At 42.1% G+C, this 24,914-nt stretch overlaps 2 protein-coding genes across 18 annotated transcripts in view; one reads left to right on the top strand and one right to left on the bottom strand.

The window, feature by feature from the left end:
- The window catches only part of LOC309648815 (zinc finger protein 780A-like), a 35,586-nt gene extending 13,907 nt beyond the window's left edge, over nt 1-21,679 (top strand). For 2 of the 14 annotated variants that reach the window (XM_082437906.1, XM_082437907.1), the window contains exons 3-5: nt 12,787-12,831; nt 12,926-12,960; nt 13,583-15,838. In XM_082437906.1, the coding sequence (XP_082294032.1) occupies nt 12,787-12,831; nt 12,926-12,960; nt 13,583-13,887 (385 nt within the window). In that variant the 3' untranslated portion in view covers nt 13,888-15,838. Of the gene's footprint in view, nt 1-3,590; nt 3,624-8,123; nt 8,559-12,748; nt 12,832-12,925; nt 15,839-17,683 lie in introns of those variants that run through there. The other 12 variants (XM_082437905.1, XM_082437904.1, XM_082437908.1 and 9 more) reach the window with 10 other exon arrangements.
- ZNF792 (zinc finger protein 792) lies at nt 3,687-16,307 on the bottom strand. 4 transcript variants are annotated; one of them, XM_082437872.1, is made up of 4 exons: nt 15,858-16,307; nt 8,553-8,679; nt 7,529-7,651; nt 3,687-6,891 (listed from the first exon to the last, which is right to left on the bottom strand). In XM_082437872.1, exons 1-4 carry the CDS (start codon nt 15,891-15,893, stop codon nt 5,267-5,269), a joined length of 1,911 nt encoding a protein of 636 aa, XP_082293998.1. In that variant the 5' UTR covers nt 15,894-16,307; the 3' UTR covers nt 3,687-5,266. The 4 variants fall into 4 exon arrangements, with proteins under 4 accessions (XP_082293998.1, XP_082294000.1, XP_082293999.1 ...); XM_082437874.1 differs by lacking the exon at nt 8,553-8,679 and having other exon boundaries at nt 15,858-16,306; XM_082437873.1 differs by lacking the exons at nt 8,553-8,679; nt 15,858-16,307 and adding an exon at nt 11,292-12,562.
- Nucleotides 21,680-24,914: the final 3,235 nt, after the last annotated feature.

Raw genomic sequence — 24,914 nt, 5'->3', positions numbered from 1 at the left:
GCAGACAAGGTAGACTTTATTTAAAAAAAAAAAGTTACAAGAGCCAAAGGACATTTCATATAGCAATAAAAGGTTCTACACAGCAAGAAGATATAACAATTATAAACATTTATGCACGTAATAACAGACCAAGAAATTATATAAAGCAAAAACTGACAGGATTAAGAGAGTAAATAGACAGTTCTACAGTAATATTTGGAGACTTTAATACTCTCCTCTAAATAATGGATTGAACAACCAGACAAAAAAAATCAATAAGGAAACAGAAGACTTGACAACACAATAAATCAATTAGATCTAACAGAAATGTACGTAATACTGTACTCGACAACAGCAGAAAACACATTCTTCTCAAGTGCGCATGGGACATCTCCATAATAGACCATGTTATGCCACAAATTAAGGCTTAATTGATTTTAAAAGATAGATATTACACAAAGTATCTTCTCCAACCTCAACCAGATGAAGATAGAAATTGATAATAAAAGGCAAACTGAAAAATTCACAAATTTGTGGAAATTAAACAACATACCCTAAACAGTCAATGGAACAAAGAAGAATCACAGAGAATATTAGAAAATAATTAGAGATGAAAGAAAACAAAACACACAGCACACCTAGAAAAACAATAGAGAAAATTCAACGAGTCCAGAAGATCGTTTTTAAAAAAAAGATTAACAAAATTGACAAACCTTTAGCTAGAATGACTAAAGAAGACATAAATTGCTAAAAAAAAAAAAAGTGGAAACATTACAACTGATTATACAGAAATAAAAAGGATTACAAGAGTACTATGAACAAGTGTATGCAAGAAAAGTGGATAACCTAGATGAAATAGACAAATTCCTGGAAACACAAAATCTATCAGGACAGAGCCATGAAGAAAGAGAATATCTGAATAAAACTGTAACTACTAAGCAAAATGAATGAGGGAATTCAATGAATTCATTTATTTGAATGAGTGATCAAAAACCTCCCAACAACAAAGCTATGGACCTGAAGCCTTTATTGGTGAATTTTACCAAACATTTAAGGAAGAATTAACATTAATCCTTGTCAAAAATTTTCCAAAACCTTGAAGGATAACACATTAATTCATTTGCCTTGATATCAAAGCCAGAAAAAGATACTATAAGAAAAGTACAGACGTATATCCCTTATGAATAGTGATGCAAATATCCTTAGCAAAATACTAGCAGACAGAATTCAGCAGCATACTAAAAGGACTAAACACTGTGTTCAAGTGGGATTTATTTATTCCTGGAATGCAAGGATCATTCAACATATGAAAATCATCTAACACCACATTAACAGGATAAAGGGAGAAAACAACTTGATCATCTCAATTGCTGCAGAAAAAGCATTTGACAAAATTCAACACTTTCAAAATAAAAACACTCAACAAATTAGGAATAGAAGGAAACTACCTCAACATAATAAAAGCCATGTATAAAAACCCCACAGCTAATATCATATTCAATGGTGAAGAACTAACAGCTTTTCAATCAGGAATAAGGAAAGAATGCCCACTCTTGCCATTTCTATTCAACATAGTACTGGAAGTTCTAGCCAGAGCAATTAGACAAGAAAAAGAAATAAAAGGCATCCAAATTAGAGAAGAATAAGTAAAATTATCTTTGTTCACAGATGAAATAATCTTAAATCTAGAAAACCCTCAAGACTCCACAAAATTACTATTAGAACTAATAAATTAACTCAACAAAGTAGGATACAAAACCAACACAGAAAAATCAGTTGCATTTCTATATACGAACAATGAACAATCTGAGTAGAAAATGATGAAAACAGTTCCTTTTACAACAGCCTCAATAAGAATAAAACACTTAGGAAGTAACTTAAACAAGGAGGTAAAAACTTTATTTTAAAACCATAAAACATTACTGAAAAAAATTAAAGAAGACATAAATAAATAGAAACATATCCCACATTCATGGATTAGATGACTGAGTGTTAAGATGTCAGTTCTACCCAAAGCCATCTACAGATTTCATGGAATCCCTACCAAAATCCCAGTAATTTTTTTTTTTTTGCAGAAACAAAAATCTATGCTAAAATTCATATGGATTCTCAAAGGACCCTGAATAGCTAAAACAATCTTGATAAAGAAGATCAATATTGCAGGACTCACATTTTTCAATTTCAAAACTTACTACAAAGCCACATTAATGTAAATAGTGAGGTATTGACATAAAGAAAAAAGCATAGACCAATGGAATAGAATAGAGTCCAGAAATAAACCCTCCCATATATTGTCAAATAATTTTTGACAAAATCAATCAATGGGAAAACTGAATATCCACCTGCAAAAGAATGAAGCTGGAGCCTTACCTAACACCTTACACAGAAATTAACTCAAAATAGATCAAAGACCTGAATGTAAGACGCAAAACTATAAAACTCTTAGAAGAAAACATTGGAAAATCTTCATAACATTGGATTTGGCAATGATTTTCTGGATATGATACCAAAGGCACAGGCAACAAAAAAGAAAAAAAAATTGGACCTCATGAAAATTTCAAACTTTTGTGTATCAAAGGACACTATCAACATAGTAAAAAGGCAACCCACAGAATGGGAGAAATTATCTGCAAATCACAAATCTAGTAAGAGATTAATATCCAGTATATAGAGAGAATTTCTAAAACTCAGCACCATCAAAACACAAACAATCCAATTCAAAAATGGAGAAAGGACCTGAATAGACATTTTCCTAAAGAAAATATACAAATGACCAGTAAGCACATGAAACAATAGTTACCATCATGAATCATTACAGAAATACAAATCAAAACAACGAGATACAACTTCATACTCATCAGGATAGATACTATCCAAAACAAACAAGCAAACAAACAAAAAACAGAAAAACAAGTGTTAGTGAGGATGTGGAAAAATTAGAAACCTTGCTGAAAATGTAAAATGGTATGGCCACTGTGGGAAACACAATTTTTTCCCTCAAAAAATTAAAAATATAATTACTATATGATCCAGTAATTCCACTTTCAGGTATATACCCAAAAGAATAGAAAGCAGAGTTTCAAAGAGATATTTGTACACCCAAGTTCACAGCAGCATTAGTTACAATAACCAAAAGGAGGAAATAAATCAAGTATCCATTGAGGGATGAATGAATAAGCAAAATATGACATATACATACAATGGCATATTATTCAGCTTAAAAAGTAATGTAATTCTGACACGTGGATGAAACTTGAGGACATTATGCTAAGTGAAATAAGCCAGTCACAAAAAGACAAATAATATATAGCTCCATTTATATGAGATAACTAGAGTAGTCAAATTCCATTACAGAGAGTAGAATATTGGTTTTCAGGGGCTTGGGGAAGGGGGAAATACGGAGTTATTGTTTAATGGGTATAGCTTCAGTTTTGCAATATGTAAAGAACTCTGGAGATGAATAATGGTGATAGTTGCACAATATGACTGTACTTAATACCGCTGAACCGTACACCTAACAATGGTTAAGACAGTAAATTTTATGTTGTGTATTTTACAAGATATTTTTTAATTTAAAAAAAAGCATAAAAACTGTGGTATTCATTCAACAGAGCACTACTCAGCAGTAAAAGGAATGAACTACTCATTCACACAGAATGGATGATTCTCAAGATGATTATGCTATATGAAAGAAAACAGACCAAAAATAGAGTATAAATACTTTATGAGTCCAATCGTATAAAATTCTAGGAAAGGCAAACAAATCTATAGTGAAAAAAAGGTAAATCAATGGTTTCCTTGGGATGTAGGTAATGGTTCCCTGGGGAAGGCAAGGAGGGATAGTAAAGGGGCATGAGGTAGCTTTGTGGGTGATGGATAAGTTCGTTATCATAATTGTGGTGTTGGTTCCCTGAGTGTATACATATTTTAAAACTTATCAAAGTGTACACATTAAATACAGCCAATTATTGCATGAAAATTATATCTCAGCAAAGCATTAAAAGAAATTGTTGCACATAAAAATCTGATCTCCTACTCATTTTGGAAAACTAGAAGATTTGGCAACCCCACGTTGACTCTACTACCTCTCTCCTCATGTGTTGGCAGCAGAGATGGCTGGCTATGTCACAAATGCCTCATCCCTGGCGTACAGGATCTACCTTCTCTTAGTCCCCATTTTCCTGCCAACACAGCAATGGCTTTGACATGAATAATGCAGAGAGCCTGCAGTATTCCACAAAACCTTGAGATAATTTGCTCTGCCAGTGACCTTAGTCATAAGGACAGAGGTCTGGAGGTCCTGAGAACTTCTGCAAATCCTGAATCCTGCACAGTCACATTTAAGGGAACATTTGTGGATGCACTTTTAGAACAGGTACATTCCCTCTAGTTTGCCAACTGGACCCAGTAAGTCTTACAGTAGGTGACATATGCTGGAACATTAGACATCAAGGGCATATAACTCCTTGGCAGGGGCCAGGTAAACAGTGTCTACTCAACAGTGCTAAGGAATAGGAGGCATCCCCAGTAAACAAGGGGCCCAACTCATGCTGCTTCCAGATGCACTGGAGGTTGCACAGCCTCCCCTTCCTCAGAGTAATCTCTGATTCACAAAAATTCATGCCATTCAGACCACAACATTAGGCCCACAAAGCCCTACAAGCTTCCCTAGGATGCCTTGGGCGGCAACACAAATGAGGCCAAATCTGGACTGAAAACTGCACTCTGCCATCCTGCTCTTCCCTGAAGCAATAAATTTGGAGACCCCTTTGGTTTGGTAGACCTTAATTCTGTTCTCAACCCACTCCACAGTTATCAGAACACAGGAGATGAAAGGTGGCTTTATCAGTAAGGCTCTTATCACCCAAACCAGAGCAATGTAAAGTAAATAGTTGTTAAGGTGGGTAATGTGGAAGCTGGATGAATCCATCACAAGCATCATACAAGATCAACAAATGTCCTTGAAAAAGGGAAACCTCTGCAAGCTGCCAGTAGGACCCAGCTCAGGTCTTCATGGCCAAAGATGGGTCATGTCCACAGCTAAACCAGTCACAGGGGGAGGGAATGACATCTTCCCATGGCCTCAGGCTACTCATGATTCCCTCTTGGAAAGAGGAAACAGAGGCCTGTCTTCCGTGAGCACAGGAAAGTGGCTGATGCACACTCTGGAGACCTGCCAGTGGGTAGAACTGAGATGACTTCTACCACAGACATTAGCAGTGAGAAAAACTCTGGCAAAGTTTGTGGTCAGAAAATGCAACCTTGCTCCAGAAAGCTTCCAATATATCTAGCATCCATTGGGAATCTCCCCAGCATAGATATTTGGATGAACAAGGTTCAACTTCTGGCTGACAGCTCCCTCACAAAGACCACTCTCAGAGTTAATCTCTAGTGGGTGCTGTCGTGCTGAAGAAGGAGGGTGCACATTCTCTGAACTCCTTTCTCTAGTGTGAATTTTCTGATGCCGGATGAGGGTAGACCTTTGGCTAAAGGCTTTTTCACATTCATTGCACTTATATGGCTTGTCTGGTTTGTGAACTTTCTGGTGCTGCCTCAGATTAGAACTTTGCCTGAAGGTTTTCCCACATTCAAGGCACTCATAAGGCCGCTCACCAGTGTGAAGTCTCCGATGGTTATTGAAGCTGGAGCGTTGACTAAAGAATTTCCCGCATTCAGGGCACTGATAAGGCCGTTCACCAGTGTGAAGTCTCCGATGGCTATTGAGGCTAGAGCTTTGGCTAAACAGTTTCCCACATTCACTGCACTCATAAGGCCGTTCACCAGTGTGAACTCGCTGATGTTTCATGAGGTCGGAGCTTCGGCTAAAGGCTTTCCCGCAAACGCTGCACCCATAGGGTCGTTCACCAGTGTGAACTATCTGATGTTGAACAAGTCCATCAAAGTGGCTAAAGAATTTTCCACATTCATTGCACTTATAAGGTTTTTCTCCAGTGTGAACTCTCCAATGTTTAATTAGGCTGGAGTTGCAGTTGAAGGATTTCCCACACTCGCTGCACTCATGAGCACTTTTACCTGTATGAACCCTCTTATGATGAATGAGGTTGGAACGTTGGCTAAAGAATTTCCCACATTCACTGCACTCATAAGGCTTTTCTCCAGTGTGCACCCTCTTATGTTGAATAAGATTGGAGCTTCGGCTAAAGAATTTCCCACATTCGCTGCACACATGAGGGCTTTCACCAGTGTGAACTCTCTGATGTTTGATGAGACTGGACTGCTGGCTAAAGAATGTCCCACATTCACCACACTCATAAGGCTTTCCTCGATTGTGATCTCTCTGGTGTTGAAAGAGGCCAGCGGCGTAGCTGAAGAATATCCCACATTTGCTGCACTCATAAGGCCTTTCTCCAGTGTGGGTTCTCTGCTGAACAAGTGAGGATTTGTCACTGAGAGCGCTCTGAAATTCACTGCACTTCTTACGGCATTGCATAGTGGGAAAATCCACCACGCCTTCGGAGCTCTGGTGTGGCTCCACTATGCGGGGAGTGACCTGGTGCTGGAGAAAACCACATCTGGACACAAAGGCCTTCCCACCCTCCCTCAGTGTGAAAGGTTTCTTTGATGTGTCATCTCTGCAGCTCTTCACAAGCGAGGCGCTGCCTTCGTTCCTTGCAATAGGCTTGTCCACGTTCTGCTGCATCTGTGGTTGGTGAAGGTTGGCATTGAACTTGAACTCTCTCCTGTATGCCTCACACACATGTGGTTTCTGCCTGGGATGTGTTGCCTGGTGTTCAGCCGGGTGCACAATGTCTTTCAGGTGTAGGCCACACAGGTCACAGGGGTAGCCCTTCTGGGTGGATGGAACCACCTTGGGATTCATGTCCTGTGACACTTCTACAGAAACACTAAGCTCAGCAGGTGACTCCTCACCCTCTGTTCCATGGCAAAAATCTGAAAGTAGAAAAATGCTGATGACATTCATATTAATTTTCATAGAAGAAAACAACCCAATCACAAATGCAAGTCTGATCCAGGAATGAGTCCATGGGAGTATTGGCAAGATGAGAGGCCTGAGGTCAGGATAAGGAATGGTCTTCTCTGCTGTGCTGTGCCTGGTAAGGTCACGAAATAGGGGAGGCCTTACCAGGAGCAAGGACACAAAGATGTGCACAGTATCAGGTGGAAAGGCAAGTCTCCTCCTCACTTCTCTAGAAAGGCTTTTCAGGGGAGCCCTGGCTGCTGGTAACCCATGAGGACTGTGCAGAAGGATGTGTCCAGGGCCGGGAAAATCTGATTGCAACTGGCTAGCTGGTGTTCAAGGACTATAAAAGGAAATGTGTACATCTCATGACATATTAAGTGCAGGTCCACATTGGAGAGTGCTGCAGAGGGAGCTGTGGAAACAGTGACACAGCCAGGGGCCCCAAATCAAAGCAGAAATGACAAGTAGGCAATGTGTCAAGAACAGGAAAGGAAAGGTAGAAGAGATATAAGGCTTTGGCACCAAAACAACGATGAACACGAGAAAAGTGGCAGGTATGATTTGAAGACAGTAGTGATGTCACATGCTCCCCCATCTCTCACTTACCTGAGCCAGGCCCTCTATATGCCCCTCTTGCCATGGCTGACGTCATGTCCACTTGGTCAGGCACCCAGGGCTCTGCCCCCATCTCCAGCTGGGCAACTACATGAGACCTGAAAGATGTAAGTCCTAAGGGGAAAACAGGACAGGTAAGGGGCCAGCACTTGCCCTGGTGAACTACCCAACAACAGACCACAGGAAAGAAAACAAAATATTACAAAAGGAACACACAAGGGAGGTCTAGCAGGAACATCTCAGTGGTCATGGCAAATAGTAACCACCAGTGCCTAGCATTCCTGGCAGTCAGGCCTTAGGAAATGTTAGTTAAAGGAAAAGAGCAGAACAGAACTGTCATAGATCTGGACGATCACCCAGGCGGGCAGTGGCCAAGTCAGACGGGATCCACTGGGCTGACTGCAAGACTCTTCCTTCTGGGACCCTTCCCCACAAGGCTTCAGGGCAGCAGGTGTTGGGGCTGCTTGGGGAGAGCGTGGGACCCTGCACACAGCTCAGCTCTGGAACCCACGGCCCGTATACCAGAAAGGGGGGAAGGGGGACTTCCCTGGTGGCACAGTGGTTAAGGATCCGCCTGCCAATGCAGGGGACACGGGTTCGAGCCCTGGTCCGGGAAGATCCCACGGAGCAACTAAGCCCGTGCGCCACAACTACTGAGCCTGCGCTCTAGAGCCCGTGAGCCACAACGACTGAGCCCACATGCCACAACTACAGAAGCCTGCATGCCTAGAGCCCGTGCTTCTCAACAAGAGAAGCCACTGCAAGGAGAAGCCCGCACACCTCAATGAAGAGTAGCCTCCGCTCTCCGCAACTAGAGAAAGCCCGCAGGCAGCAACGAAGACCCAACGCAGCCAAAAATAAATAAATAAAATAAATAAATTTATTTTTTTTAAAAAGGTGGGGGGGAAGGAAGCAGTGCCCACAGTCCGGCTGTGGGAAGGAAAGAGCCCCTTCTTGGGAAAAGAGGATGGGCAGAGATGAGCTGAGGACACCTGGGTGGGTGTAAAAGCCTTACCCAGTGAGGCTATCAGTGCAAAGTTCTCCAGCATCACATCACAGTACAGAAGTCTCTGAGCCTCATCAAGGAGTCCCCATTCCTCCTGGGAGAAGTAAATGGTCACGTCCTCAAAGGTCACACAGTCCTGCCATGATGGGGACAGTTCATTCCATGATCAGCTTCTCTCCTCAGGACTCCCTGTCTATCCCCTGTTCACCCTCCTCCCCAGCTTCCCAACTCAGAGGAGATCCCAGGCCCTGGTTCCATGCCTTCTATGACTGCTTTTTCAGCCCACAGCAATGCCAGCAATGCTCTGGGCCTGAAGTGCAGGGCCCCTAGTGTCGCCGATGTCATGCCTTCCAGATACAAACAAACATGGGCTCAATCTTCTCCGTAATCCCCAGTACCAGGGCCCTGGGGGCAACAGCTCACATGCCCTCCCCACATGCATATCACTCTTTGGACTGTACATTTCCTCAAACCCTGGACCTCACCACTGTATCCCCATTGTTGCTGTACCCCCTCCCCATCCCAGCCCACATCATAGCCATCTCCATGCACTGTCACTCTTTACATGGTATTGCTGGGGCTCAGGGTAGGCCACCCCAAAATGTGCCTCAATGTCATATTGATTATTTTGAATTAAATTTACTTAGGAAACGGCCAGCACAAGGGGGACACTCCTTTCTGTCTCCCTGAAAGCAAGAAATGAATCTCTCATGTAAAAGTAAATGAATGTCTCATGTAAAAGGGTGTCTTTCTACCTCAAGGAGGTAGAAAGACACCCTTATCAACAAAGATAGAGATTTCGGGGCCAAGAAGCCTATATAAACAAACTTTGTTACTTCTTTAATTTACTACCCGAAGCCCAAACTCTGTTTAGATTTTTCACTAATTGGGTACCCAAAACCTAAGTCTGTCTAGTCAATTCCTTACAAATTTATTGGTTTTTTTGTCCAAAAAGTATAAAAGCTGCCTGCTTTGGCCACTTCTTAGGTCCCATTTCTATGAGACCTCCATGCGCAGGAATTAAAATTTGTTTCCTTTTCACCTATTAATCTGTCTTGTGTCAATCTGATTATTAGTCCAGCCACAAAATCTCAAAAGAGGGGTAGAGGGGGAAATTTCCCCCTTCCCGACAGTTGGTGAGCCAGGCAGGAGGCCGGCTGGAGCCTGCTTCCCGCCCTGAGGATGCTGTAGATCCGGGGGCATCTGACAAAGACTGCAGAAGGTAAGATTTCTTACCAAGTCGGCCTCCCGGGTCTCTGCCTGCAAGTTCTGGTGGGAGGGAAAGTGGTGAGACTCCCTTTTCTCTGTCTCTAAATTTAAATTAGCAGGAGAAAATATTTGTGGAGCTGGTTAGTTCCTTGGATTAGTGACTTGGGAATCCTTATCCTTCACCTCCCAGAGATGGTCACTGTTTTTCTCTGTCTCTGTCGTGTTGCTTGTCACGAGGAAGAACCAGAGGGCAGAACACAGGCATAGGCCCTATGAACCTGCTGTTCAAGCCAGCCTCACCCACTGGTGAATTAGCAGTTCTCACCAGACCGGCATCTGTTTCGACAAACTTTGCTGGGTTCTTTTTATTTATTTATTTATTTTTGCTGCGTTGTGTCTTTGTTGCTGTGTGTGGTGGCTTCTCTTGGCATGGGCTCTAGGTGCGCAGGCTTCAGTAGTCGTGGCGCACGGGCTTAGTTGCTCCGTGGCATGTGGGATCTTCCTGGACCAGGAATCAAACCCTTGTCCCCTACATTGGCAGGCGGATTCTTAACCACTGCGCCACCAGGGAAGTCCTGCTCTGGGTTCTTTATTAAAAAAAAAAAAAAAAAAAGATGAGGTTTTTCCTTCCATCTTGTTTTATGTCCTCAGAGCTTGGCTTTGTGTCCAGTGAGAATACTGTCTCTGGTCTCTGCCATCCAGAAGGTGCATTTACTGGGGTGAATCTGGGGGCCAAGCTCTTTGTCCGGCCATACCAGCTCTCAGGGGACTTTGTCGTAAGGCGTCCCAGTCCATAAGGGGCCTCTGTCATCGCAACCTTTATTGGTTTTTAGTGCTGGAAAAGTCCCATTCCAGTAGTGCCTGCCGGATACCATAAATTATCGGTTTTATGGCTGGAGGCGCCCCACATTTTTGTGGGACACTGGAGACACCATTTTCCCTACACCATTCTTACCACCTGTAGCAACAAAGGGGTTCTACCTTCTTAGACTGATTCTGGGAGTGGGCTTTTTGGATCTTGTGAGGGCTATATACTCTTCTTGTGAGATGCCTCTTGCATCTTTGGTTAAGCCATAATAAAACATTGATCTCAGTCACTATGTGAAAATATAAGATCCTACTCATCAATGGCCAGATGATAGATCCTTTAAATTGGCTATATTTAAAAGGAAAAAACAATTGAGAGCTCTCATAATAAACAGCTGTCATATTGGTCCTTATGGGAGGATCAAATGCTCTATAAAAAGAAAAAAAAAAAGTATAACGACTACTCTTAGAGAATCTCTTATTAAGATTAAAAAAAAACAGAAATTAGACTTAAAACAAAAATCCAACATAAATTCTCCTTAAAAATCACCCCATCTTCTCAGCAATTTCCCAGGCTCTCCTACAAATAATCAGAAAATAAATGGGCTGGAGGCCAATATTTAAGCGTTAATAGAAACAACTGTCTTTGTCTTACAAAACTCTATAAAACCAGAAGTACAACTCTAGAAACAGGTCAAAGCCCACTGAACTTTACTCGTCCCAAGGTCTCACCTAGTCCTCTCAAAATGCTTGCCGATATTATAGTAGATCAGGATATTGGCACAAACTTGTCCTGTACTTAAGAAAAACATTTAATAATAATTACCCTAAGACCTATGATAATAGACAAGTATACTCCAAAACATATTTTCTTTCTCTGTCCCTTCAAGTTATAAGTCATGTATTTGAATATAAACACAGCCCACAGAGCCTGAGCCTGAGCCCGGACTAATTCAATCAGTAAAACCTGAAATTAAAGGAAAAAAGAGAGAGAGGCTTTTTCAAACACCCACTGTTAAAAGGACTTTCTTGCTCAAACTCTAATAAGTCACAGCCTCCCTAGAATTGCTTGTCAAGGGCAAATACAGATCTTAAAAGTCTTCTACACAAATAATAAAAGACTAGCTAGCTGAGCAAATAATCTAATTCATTCCAACTGTTACTGATAAACTAGTGAGTTTTCTATTGTACCTGATTCATGGCTAAAGTTTTAAAATGAGAACTATGAGATCTCTGGTTGAGTTTATCTATATGTCCATATGTGTATGTTACCTCGGATGGCATTGCCAAAATTAATCTGTAAAAGAGCTCTATTTAATTGGCTTAAATAAACAAGACTTTTTTTTATATAAAAAGTCTCAAATATGTAATAAAAAATAACCCAAACGTTTTTCATAATCTTTAGGAAATAAAAGCTACTTGTTGGTTAAATTAATACAGGTATATCTTCAGAGTTAGCATTAAATGTAATGTAGATAAACAACCTTTGTTCTACCTGAGTGTACTAGTCAAACGGGCTAATGTTGTCTCTGTTGCAGTTTGTCAGCAAACAAACAAACAAGATAATGACTAACTGCTTTAATGTCTCATGAAAAGTTCCAGCAAAGCAGATTCAGAAGAGCCTATATGGCTAAGCCCTATTCTTGCTGGACTTGTATAAATAATCAGGCCGAGTTTATGGAATCTAGACTTACTCTGCAAACAAATTCGTCTTAATTTGACTATCTTTGGTAGAAATTAGAGTGATTTGAGAGAATAAAATTATGTTTCAATAGAAACTATAATGCACACTTGTATATATGATTCTAGTGCTATTAGTTTTCATTGAGGTTTTGTTATTTACCTGAAAACTGGACTGGATCCTGAATTTTTCTAGTTTCCTCCAATATCTGGCTACAACTCTTTAATGTTTCCAATTTTCTCTCACCCTTCTGAGTTGGAATCACTGAGAACTAAAACTGAGTTTGGAATCATTGCGTTGGAATCATTGAGAACTAAAATTGCCTTTTACTGTATGAGCCACTCAGAAAGTTTTCCTGAACACCTGGTGACATCAGAGACATTTCAAACTGCAAAAAATGCTTCAACCCTGACATCTCGAAATCTTCTTGACTGACTGCATCCTGGTCTATAAACTGGTTTATAATCTGCTCCGATCATTAACCTTTGTTTTTCTTTTGATTCCCTAGAAATGTCTCTTATTAAATACCTGATTGCTTGCACCTAGGCCTAGCTTTGGGAGCCCCCCTGCATCACTGCCTCCTAAGATAAGGTATGACTGTTTAACTGAACTAACCTGTTCTCAGAACTAAGAAACTGGTTCAATGAACTGTAGGACTCCACTAACCCAGTCTCTCTCTCCACAGAGGACGATTCAGAGGAGGGAACTGTCAGACCCGAGGTGGGCCTCCCCTAAATGTTTCTCAATGGCATATTGATTATTTCGAATTAAAGTTACTGAAGAAACAGCCAACACAAGGGACACTCTGACCCTCCTTTCTGTCTCCCTGAAAACAGGAAATAAACTTCTCACATAAAAAGTGCACTCCCTGCATCTGGACATAAAGAACATCCTTATTTAGGACTCCGCGCTCCCAATGCAGGGGGCCCGGGTTCCATCCCTGGTCAGGGAACTAGATCCTGCATGCCGCAACTAAGAGCCCGCATGCAGCAACTAACACCCGGCGCAGCCAAATAAATAAATAAGTAGACATTAAAAAAACAAAAAAAAGAACACCCTTATTGCCAAAGATAGGGAATTTGGGCCAAGAAACCTATGTAAATAAAACCCTGTTACTTCTTTAATTTACTACCTGAAGCCTGAACTTTGTTTAGCTTCTTCACTAATTGGGCACCCAAAACCTAAGTTTCTTTGTCCGGTCAGTTCCTAACAAATGTATTGTTTCCTTGTCTAATAAGTATAAAAGCTGCCTGCTTTGGCCACTTTTTAGGTCGCATTTCTGTGAGACCTTCATGTGCATTAAAATTTGTTTTTCTCCTGTTAATATTACTTTTATTATTAGTCCAGCCACAAGAACTCAAAGGAGGGGTAGAGGAGGAAGCTGCCCCCTCCCTGACAGTCCGGAGAATTCTTGGCAAATACAGCCATGATCCCATCCTGCCCCCAGACCTTCTGTGGCTCCCACTGCCAAGGGCAACATCCACCCTTGATGTGAAGGCCTCTCCACCTGGCCCCGTTCCTGCCTTCAATCCAAGCCACCCAGGACTACATCAGACGCCCTTGGCCCTTTTCTTCTGTCCCTTCATCAATCACTCATTCAAAAGCCAACCTCTCCGGTCCTCCTACCCCCCACCCACCAGGGTCTAATGGCTCTCTCACTTGCCCCATTTGCCCCTGAGTTGGTTCCCCAGCCTGACTGAAAATCCCCGGGCCCCCTCAAGGGTCCACAGAGCCCTGGTGAGAACGAAGATGGCTGAACGAGCACCAGCCCAGGCCTCACTGAAAAACGACCTCCAATACTACGAAGCCTCAGCCCCCCTTCTCATATCTATGCCCCCAGGAAAATCTGGCCACCTGCCAGACCCACTTTTCCCTACACACAGCCCCCTGCCCAACTACCACCATAAACATAACTCTCCCTCATCTGTCTTTATGATGCCAAACAAGCCAGCAAGATACCCCGTTCTCAGTTCTCAGGCCCCCCCTCCCCCTTCCCCCTAACATCACTGCCACCATGACCTGAAGTTTCACCCTCCTAAATCCGACACACCCTTGCCCACACACCAGACGCCATATCTTGGTTGTTTCTTTTTTTGTTTTCTTTCTCTTTTTTTTTCTGGCCATGCCGCATGGCTTGTGGGATCTTAGTTCCCCGACCAAGGATCGAACCCGGCCCCCCCTGCAGTGGAAGCGTGGAGTCTTAACCACTGGACTTCCAGGGAAGTCCCTCGATGTTTCTAACTGTGAAAATAAAGACCAACCAAATGAGAACAGCAAAGGCTAATTACCCTGAGTTTGCTATAGAAACAGAGTCAACCGCTTATGTTCTGGCACAGACTCAGAGGCAGGCAGAGGAGTGGGAAAGCTTTGTAAGTGGAAAAAAAAGGAAGGCTTCAGGTGTGCCCTGTTGGCATGGGGAAGCTGTAGGCAGGCTAACTAGGAGCAGGGCATCCTATGTGATTGGTTAGGGGTGCATATTTGGCTTTCTCTGGTTGGTCCTATGTTGGAAGTAGGAACAAAAATTAGAGGACTTGTCAGCTATTAAGTCCTGGTCTTTTGGGGCCAATTGTTACAGAAGTTATTGTTTAACTTTCTGGATTGTCACTAGAGATAGCAATCTGGCTTCCTGCAAGTCTAACTTTCAGCAGGATGGCTTCCTGGGTTGTTTATTGTAGATAAGAGGGTTGGTTGCCTGGGCAGATTGCTGCAGGTTGTGGGTCAGAGTTCTATTTTATATATAGTCCGTCAATTGTCCCTTTGTATATTTGGTGTCTCATAACCTAAACTAAGCCTCCCCAGAACACCATAACTGTGTGTCTAGCTGCTCAACCTTCAACTTCACTCAGGGGTCCCTGGAACATCAGAGTTCAACATGGCCAAAACCTAACTTCTTCTGTTTCCACTGAAAATTCCTCCTACAACCAACTTCCCCTTCTCAGTTGATGGTTCATCCATCCTTCCAGCTGCTAAAACCAAAAACCATCACGTCACCTCTTTTCTTTGTCAGCCTCCACATCAGAAAATCTGGTCAGACTAGCTTAAAAGACACACCTAGAAGAATCCAGTCGCTCCTTCGGCCTCCAGCCACCTGCCCTAGTCACATGGGCTGCAGTATTGCACCAGCCTTGCTCTCCCCGCCTTCACCCTCAGCCCGCAGTCAGTTTTCCACTCAGCATCCATAGGACCCTGCTAAGACCTAAGTCAGATCATCTTCCTCCTCTGCTCTAAACCTTCTGTGGCTCCCAGCACTCTCAGTAGAGAGCCCCAGCTCCCCAACACTTCATTCCAGGGCTGACTTCAGCCCACCTGCTCTCTGAACACTCCCAGTTCAATCAGGCATTTGCACGTGCTGGTTCCCGTGCCTAGGAAACCCTTTCCCACCTCATCCCACTAGAGTTTAGAAATAGGAACTGCCCTCTAGAATCTCTGGCCTGGATTCAGGACCCTAGGCTGGGAGGGATTGCTCCCCTTCTCAAACCCTCGGAGACCCGGGACTGAAAAGCAGAAAGATGAAAAAGACGTGAAGTTGTAGGGCATCGCCCATCTTTGATACCCCGGCGCCGGGCACGTGAGGGTGGGGGGCTGAGCGGCTGAGGGCCTGAAGCCCATCCACTCACCTTCGCCTGGTCCATCATCAGCGCCGCCGCCGCCATCGCAGCCCGTGGACGCAGGGGCCCTAAGAGGCGGGCGACCGAGGCGGGTGTCGCGGGCTCAGCCTAGCACCGCCTCGCCTTGCCCGGGGCGAGGTGGCACTTCAGTCTCCCCGGGGTCAAGGGCACCCAGAGCCCGATGCCGCTCTGGGGCCGCGGAGAGCGCGCGGCCCGGCGGGACCCTGGCGGACACCGCGTTCCAGGGGCTCACGACTAGTTCAAAGGCGCGGAGGAGGGTCCTGGCCTCCCTATCCTTCCCCTCCCGCTCCCGAAAACCAGCTGGTAAGAGCGGTACTGGCCCAGCCCCGGGCCCACGGCTCGGGGCGCACCGGCCCGGGGAAATGACTTGCTGCCCTGAAACGCAGGAAGTTCCGGCCCCCACCTCCTCGGCCCTAAGAAACGACACTCTCCGGGGCTGTCATTGGCCCAGCGCCAGCCGGTGACGCACCGGCACAGCCTCCTGGATCGTGTTTTCTGTCCTGCATCCGGCCAGGCTGGTCGGGGGCGGCGGGGGAGAGGCGGGAGGGAGGCAGGCGGGGCAGGAGAGCGGACCTTGCTGGTTGACGTTGGCCGGGCTGCACCGCGAGCTGCACCTCCTTAAGGGGCTGTCCCCAGGCCTCTGGGGCCAAGTCCCGCCCGCCTTCAGAGGTCTGTAATATGAGACCCACTGGTACCTGTGTGGGCGTAGCTGGCCCCTTTACCTCTCAGGCTCCCGGGGACCTTGATTCACATGGAAAAATGAGCCTAATATCTAATTTACGGGTTCTTTGTGTACTAACATTAAATGTTGCTCTAATTCAGTGCATCTCAAACCCGTAACGTCAGCATCACCTGGGAATTTGTTTAAAGTGCAAGTTCTCGGGCACTAACCTAAACCTAGACACTTAGAAATCATCCTGGGGGTGGGACCCAGCCTTCTGTGTGTCAACAAACCTTCCGGGGGACTCCAGTTTAAGGAAAACGGACTCTCATTAACATTCAGTAAATAAAATGGGGGAAATAACACTACCTATCTCAAGGTAGGTAACAGGGCCTGGCACATAGTTTCTGCATAGCTAAGGAATAATTTCGGTGGGCCCAGACTTGCATCTTCCCATGCATAGAAAGACACTGAAATCATTAACTTAAGATGTCTGGGGACTTCCCTGGTAGTCCAGTGGCTAAGGTTCTGTGCTCCCAATGCAGGGGCCCCGGATTCCATCCCTGGTCAGAGAACTAGATCCTACATGCTGCCTCTAAAAGATCCTGCATGCCACAACTAAGGCCTGGCGCAGCCAAATAAATAAATAAATATTTGTTTTAAAAAAAGATGTCTTTTTTTTGTGATTAGCAGTAATCTTTTGATGTTTGACTACTATTTTTTTTTTTCCAGTAAAAATTTGTGTATATCTTGGCTCCTTCATTACCTCTATCTGAGAGGCCGCCTTCCCGGGCTATAGTCCTCGGGAATGCCCCAAATATAACATAATTCTTAAATTTTAAGTGGTGCATTTTTTTTTCAGTCGACACCCCAAGATCATTTACATGGTCCAAATTGAATGTAAGGGAAGCTTGGTGAACAGAAAGAGAAAAAAGGATTGATGAGAATATAACCACTTTCAAGAACAATTTGTTAACCCATTTACTACTCCTACCCAGTCAATACTCTCAGCCTCTCTTTTATATGGCAACCAAAAACCCCATCTAGTCATTGGCTCAATCTCAGTCTTAGCATTTATGCTCCCAACCTAACCTAAGACCAGGAGATTATAAACAAAATAAGTTATCTGTCATCTGTCATTCCCAATACATAGCTGTGGTTCCGGGACACAGTGAAAGGACCTATTCAGACCACTGAAGGAATTACTACTGTGGTGCTCCAAGGACAATGGTGCTTCAAGGACAAAGGACAACCCTGCCTGAAAAAGTGTCAGCGTTACACCCCCTACCGGATTCTTACTCACCCTCCCCACTATGTTTCGATGGTTACGAAATTCCTGAGCCCACCTGGGCAACGCCCACCTGGGCAGCAGGACCTGTCCCAAATAAGGAAAGGCATCTGCCCTGTCCCACTCCCACCCTATAGAAGGAAGGTATATGTGCCTTGACCAATCAGTAAACGAAATTTTCACCTCAGACCATTCCTTTGTTTTCTGGCTATAAAAACTGATCAATAGCACATGTTCGGGCTCCACTCTCCCAGACTATTAGGAAGTCGGCCTGCTGTTCTGGCAGCGACCCTTCCCTCTAATAAATTCTGTCTTCTTTACGTTCTGCCTTATGTCTGGAAATTCTTTTCCAACCTGCGTTCAGACCACAACAACTACCAACCTGTATTTCTATACAGAGTAAAAGCATCTTTCAAGAATTTTCCATTTTTATGAAATAAGATTATTTCAAGCCAAAAAAAAAAAAAAAAAGGAAAATTAATCTGCAGAAAATGCAGTTCTAAAGATTATATTTAAGAACAATGAAAAGTGATTCCAGGTGAAAGCTCTGTATTTCTAGGAATGAGGATCTGAGAGAGGAGTGTATCTGATTAATACAACTATTCATTATCTGTATGAAACATGAATAATATTTCCTTGTGGAGATAGAATGATGGGATTACCATGTGTCAGGGAGGAAGAAATTTATCTTTACTCTTTTAGGTTCTTCTGACTCATCTAAGAATTAAATTGACATGAGACAGATTAACAGGAGAAAATCAAACAAGGCTTAATATCATGTATACGTGGGAGAGACCCAGAAAAATTGAGTAACACACCAAAATGGCTGAAACCCTCACCTTAAATAACATCTTCAGCTAAAGACAGAAGAGGAGGGCTTCCCTGGTGGCGCAGGGGTTAAGAATCTGCCTGCCAATGCAGGGGACACGGGTTTGAGCCCTGGTCTAGGAAGATCCCACATGCCACGGAGCAACTAAGCCCGTGCGCCACAACTAATGAGCCTGCGCTCTAGAGCCCACGAGCCACAACTACTGAGCCCGCGTGACACAACTACTGAAGCCCACGTGCCTAAAGCCTGAGCTCCACAACAAGAGAAGCCACTGCAATGAGAAGCCCGCGCACCACAACTAAGACTAGCCCCCACTTTCTGCAGCTAGAGGAAGCCTGTGCACAGCAACGAAGACCCAATGCAGCCAAAAATAAATTTTTTTTAAAAATCCCATTAAAAAAAAAAAGACCAAAGAGGATGTCGAGAGTAGGAAGAGTCAGTTGTGGGAGGTTACCAGGAATAGCAAAGTAAACAAGGGTGATTGTGATGCACATTTAAATCTCCACCCAATAAGAGTTTCTAAAGATTTGCTCATCCTTCTCTTCCAGGGAGACATGAATGGAGATTTCCCTTACAAATGGAAATGTTTGTTACACGAAGGCAACTCCTACTTTGTCTTCAGAGCCCTTCTCCTGTCTGTTTCTCAGAAAATAACCAGCTTAAAACAATATGCTGAGACTTCCCTGGCGGTCCAGTGGCTAAGACTCCGTGCTTCCACAGGTTTGATCCCTGGCAGGGGAACTAGAATCCTGCGTGAACTAGAATCGAACTAGCATGCTGGCACGGCCTGGCTAAAAAAAAAAAAGTGCCAAAGAGACATAATTTAGGGTGGCAAATCCTGCTCCCCTACACATGCGTACAAGAAAAGTCATAGAAATTGAAATGAGACAAAGTGATTAATATTCCAAGTCCCTTATATTGTCCAGGAGGAAGGTAAAGGTATTTATAACTAACAGGGAAGAGCCAAATCTGACTACGTGTTGGATCTGTTTCTTTTACTTTAACCTTTACTTTCCACTGCTTTTGTTCACTAAAAGGATACTGTGTATACATAATGGCCTGCCTCCGGGAGCCCTGCCCCTCTGCCTGAATGTTAAACCAAAGTGCCTTTGTTCAGGGAAACATCAGGACCTTGTCCACCTGTGGATGGCTACAAGAAAGAAGAAATTCACAAATCCCCTCCCCGAGGCTGGCCATTCCAGGTGATATTTGCAAAACTTATGGCCTTTTTACTTTACTTCCTCATCTCCTCCCCCTCTCTGTGCTATAAAAGAAACTGGCATCCAAACTCTGATAAGATGGTTATTTTGAAACTTTAGTCTGCCATCTTCTCAGTCTGCTGGCTTTCCGATTAAAGTCACACTCCTTGCCTCAACACCTCGTCTCCGATTTATTGGCCTGTCATGCGGCGAGCTTAGCAAGCTTGGACTCGGTAACATAACTCTAATTTTAATAAAGTTCAATTTATCAATTTTTTTCTTTCACTGATTGTGCCTTTGGTATTGTATATAAAAAGTCATAGCCAAACATAAGGTCATTTAAATTTCCTATGCTATCTTCTAGGAATTTTTTAGTTTTGCATTTTAAATTTAGATCTGGATCCATTTTGAGTAACTTTTGTGGACGGTGTAAAGACCTTACTTCCTTTTTTTTGTATGTGGATGCCCAGTTGTTCCAGCACCCATTTGTTGAAAAGATTATTCTTGCTCTATTGAATTGTCTTTGCTCATTTGTCAAAGACAAGTTGACTAAATTTGTATGAGTCCATTTCTGAGCTCTCTATTCTGTTCCATGACCTATTTGTCTATTCTTTTGCCACACTGCCTTGATTACTGTAGCTTTATAGTAAGTCTTAAAATCAAATAGTGTTAGTCTTCCAATTTATTTTTCTCCTTCAATATTAGGTTGGTTATTCTGGGTCTTTTGCCTCTCCATATAAATGTTAGAATCAGTTTGTTTATATTTACAAAATAACTTCCTGGGATTTTTTTTTTTTTTTTAATTGGAATTGCCTTGAATCTGAAACAGGAGGGAAGGGGGCATGGTACAAACTCTAAAAGTATGACATAGCCCTTGAGGGTATGACATAAACTGGTTAGAACCCACCAGGTCCAAGATGGATGAAGATTCGACTTCTAGTGGATGTTGAGCCTAATTATATGCTCATTATAACACATTAACATGATAAATGACACACCCACCAGCACCTTGACTATTTCCAGGCTGACCATAAAAGGTCAAAAAGTGGGCGGTGGCCCAATTCCTGGAAATCCCTGCCCCTTCTCCCAGAGAGTTGGAATAGTCCTCCCACTCATTAGCCTATGAAATTACCCAGCCCATAGAAACTAACCACCCCCATATTTCAGGGCCTCTCACCTAAGATGGCCCACACTCTGTCTGTGGAGTATGTTCCTCCCAAAGCCATTCTCGCCTTTTGAGATGGACCATATTCTGTCTCTGGAATATGTATCTCTCTAAATAAATCCACTCCTTACCTATCACTTTGTCTCTCACTGAATTCTTTCTGTGATGAGACATAAAGAACCTGAGCTTCATTAAGTCCTGAGACCAGGTGTGATCTCAATTAAAAGACAGTGGGTTCAAGTCCCAATCTGAGTTGTGCGGTTTCAAATCTATATATCAAGTTGGGAAGAACTGAAATCTTGACAAAATTGAGACTTCCCATCCATGAACATGGAATATCTCTGCATTTGTTTATTTCTTCTTTGATTTCTTTCATCAGAGTTTCATAGTTTTCCTCATATAGATTTTGTACATATTTTGTTAGATTTATATTTTAATCTATTTCATTTTCTTGGTGCTAATGTAAATGGTATTGTATTTTAATTTCAAATTCTAATTGTTCATTTCTAGTATATAGAAAAGCAACTGATTTTTGTATATTTTGTGTATTAACCATGTGCCTTGCTATATTGCTTATTAGATCCAGGAGGTTTTTTGTTCGTTTGTTTTGAGAGGGTTTAGGGGTCAGTTCTTTAGGATTTCTACATAAACAAACATGTAATCTGTGAACAAAGTGTTATTTCTTCCTTCTTAATCTGTATACCTTTTATTTCCTTTTCATGTCTTACTGCATTATCTAGGACATCCAGTATGATGTTAAATAGAAATGATGTGAGGGGACATCCTTGTCTTAGTGGGAAAGAATCTAGTTTCTCACTATTAGTAAGATGATAGCTATAGGTTTTTAAAATGTTATTTATCAAATTGAGTAAGTTCCCCTCTATTCCTAGATTGCTGAGATTTTTTTATCATGAATGGGTGTTAGATTTTTATCAAATGCGGTTTTTTTTGCATCTATTGATATGATCATGTGATTTTTCTTCTTTAACCTGTTGATGAGATTGATTACATTCATTAATTTTCCAGTGGTGAACCAGCAGTGTATGACTCACTTGACCATGGTGTATAATTCTTTTTATATATTGTTACATTCCATTTAATAATGTTTTGTTGAGAAATTTTATATCTGTGTTCATAATAAGTATTGGTCTATAACTGGTCTTGTAATGTCTTTGTCTGGTTTTGACATTAAGGTAATGCTAGCCTCTTAGAATGGGTTAGGAGATATTCCCTCTACCTCTGTCTAATGGAATAAATTTTAGAGAATTGGTATAATTTCTTCCTTAAATGTTTGGTAGAATTCACCAGTGAACCCATCTGGACCTGGTTTTTATTGTTGTTGTTTTTTCTGTTTTGAAAAGTTATTAATTATTGATTCAATTTCTTTAGTAGATATAGATCTAATTGAGTTATCTAATTTACATGTGTGAGTTTTGGAAGATTATGTCTTTCAAGAAATTGGCCCATTTCATCTAGGTTATCAAATTTGTGATAGAGTTGTTCATCACATTCCTTTATTATTCTTTTAGTGACCATGGGATCAGTAGTGAATAGTCTCTCCTTTATTTCTGATATTAGTAATTTGTGTCTTTCTCTTTTTTAGTCTGTTAATTTTGATGGGCTGAATTGTGTCCCGTTGCACACAAAATTCATATGTTGAAGCTCTAGACCCCAAAGTGGCTGTATTGAAAGATAGGGCCTTTAGGAAGGTAATTAAGGTTAAATGAGGTCATAAGGGTGGAGCCCTAACCTGATAGGATCAGTGTTCTTATTAGAAGAGAAAGAGACACCAGATAACTTTCTTTCCACATGCACATGGAAGAAATACCATGTGAGAAAACAGCAAGAAGGAAGCCATCTACAAGCCAGGAAGAGAGGTCTCACCAGAAACCAACTCTGATAGCACCTTGATCTTGGACTTCTAGCCTCCAGAGCTGTGAGAAAATAAATTTCTGTTGTTTAGGTCACCCACTCTGTTCTTTTGGTATGGCAACATGAGCAGACTAATACAATTTGCCTGGCTAGAATTTTATCAGTTTTATTAATCTTTTCAAAGCGTCAGCTTTTAGTTTTGTTGATTTTGTCTACTAATTTTCTGTTTTCAGTTTTACTGATTTCTGCTCTAATTTTTTTTTTTCTTCTGCTTACTTTGGATTTGATTTGTTCTTTTTTCCCCCTAAGGTGGAAGCTATACTGACTTTAAATATTTCTTTTTGTCTAATGTATAAATTCAATGCTATAAATTTTTAACAACCGCTTTTAAGCACTGCTTTCAGTGCATCACACAAATTTTGATAAGCTGTATTTTTGTTTTCATTTAGTTCAAAATATATTTTAGTTTCTCTTGAGATATCCTTGCTATCTACATGTTATTTAAAACTGCATTGTTTAATCTCTAATTATTTGAGAATTTTCCAACTATGTTTCTGTTGTTGGCTTCTAGTTTAATTCTATTGTGGTCTGAGGGCATACATTGTTTGATTTCTATTCTTTTAAATTTTTAAGCTCTGTTTTATGGCCCAGGATGTGGTCTATCTTGGTTGTATGTGAGCTTGAAAAGAATGTGTATTCTACTCATGATTTTTTTTTTTTTAGGATTATCATGATTTATTTCATTATCAGTCTTATAAGTTGCTGAGGTTGGGCAAAGCCAGGATAGTTGATAGTGTGTACCTCCAATTCCGATGTGTGTTTTCCAACACCACCAAGCAATTCTCCAGTTCTCAGCAGACTCTGATTTGATGCCCTACAAATTTAACTCAATTCTGACACTATCTACCTGGAGATAGCATCAGATCCCACAGGTTAAGTGTTCAGACCCACAAGACTGCCCCCACTTCAGGCACCAATTTGCGTGTCCAAATTGTCCCCTGTGCTTCTGACCAACTGACTATAAATCAGAAGTTACTACAACCCCCTACTTGGATTTGATCCTCTGTTAGACTGGCTCACAGAGCTCAAGGAGACATTTACTAATGTGTACCAGTTTATTACAAAGGCTATTAGGATACGGATGAACAGCCAGTTGAAGAGATACACAGGGTGAGGTTTGGAAGGGTCCCAAGTGCAGGAGCTTCTGTCCCCATGCTATTCTGTCCCCATGCATGAGTTCACCAGATTCAACCTGGAATTTCATTATATCTTGTTGTTCAAGAGTTTTTATAGAGTTTAATCTGTACCCCCCAACGACTACCACTTTCCCTTCCCAGAGGCTGATGGAGCTGAAAGTTCCAACCTTAAATCACTTGGTCTTTTTGGGAGATGGTCCCATCCTAAGCCTATCTAGGGACCTTACCCTAAGTCACCTCATTAACATAAACTCAGGTGTGCTCAAAAGGGTCTCTATGAATAACAAAGACATTTCTATCACTCAGGAAATACCAAGGGCTTTGGGAGATTTTTTCAGGAACCAGAGACAAAGACCAAATATATTTCTTGTTATACCATAGCATATTTGATTTGATGTGGGGAAAATTACACGTTACCTCAATTCTCTTTTCCCCCAAATCCCATTAACCCAGTCTAATCATGAGAAAATCATGAGATAAATTCTCATAGAAGCATATCCTACAATATACCTGACCAGTACTATCAAAACTGTCAAGGTCATCAAAAACAAGGAAAGTGAGACACTGTCATGGCTAAGAAGAGCTTAGGGAGACATGACAACTAAATGTAATATGGCATCCTGGATGGGAGTCTGATACATAAGAAGTGCATTAGATTAAAAACTCAGGAAATCTGAGTAAACTATGGGCTTCAGTTAACAATAATGTATCAATATTGGCTCATTCATTGTCACAAACGTACCATATAATGTAATATGTTATGTGTGTAGGGAAGAAGTATAGAGGGAACTTCTGTACTATCTGCTCATTTTTTTTTCTGTAAATCTAAAATTAT

This window comes from Balaenoptera physalus (genome assembly GCF_965194825.1).
Source record: "Balaenoptera physalus genome assembly, chromosome: 19".
NCBI lineage: Eukaryota > Metazoa > Chordata > Mammalia > Artiodactyla > Balaenopteridae > Balaenoptera > Balaenoptera physalus.
The sequence above is the reverse complement of the archived record's forward strand: the minus strand, read 5'-3'. Positions and strand labels throughout refer to the sequence as shown.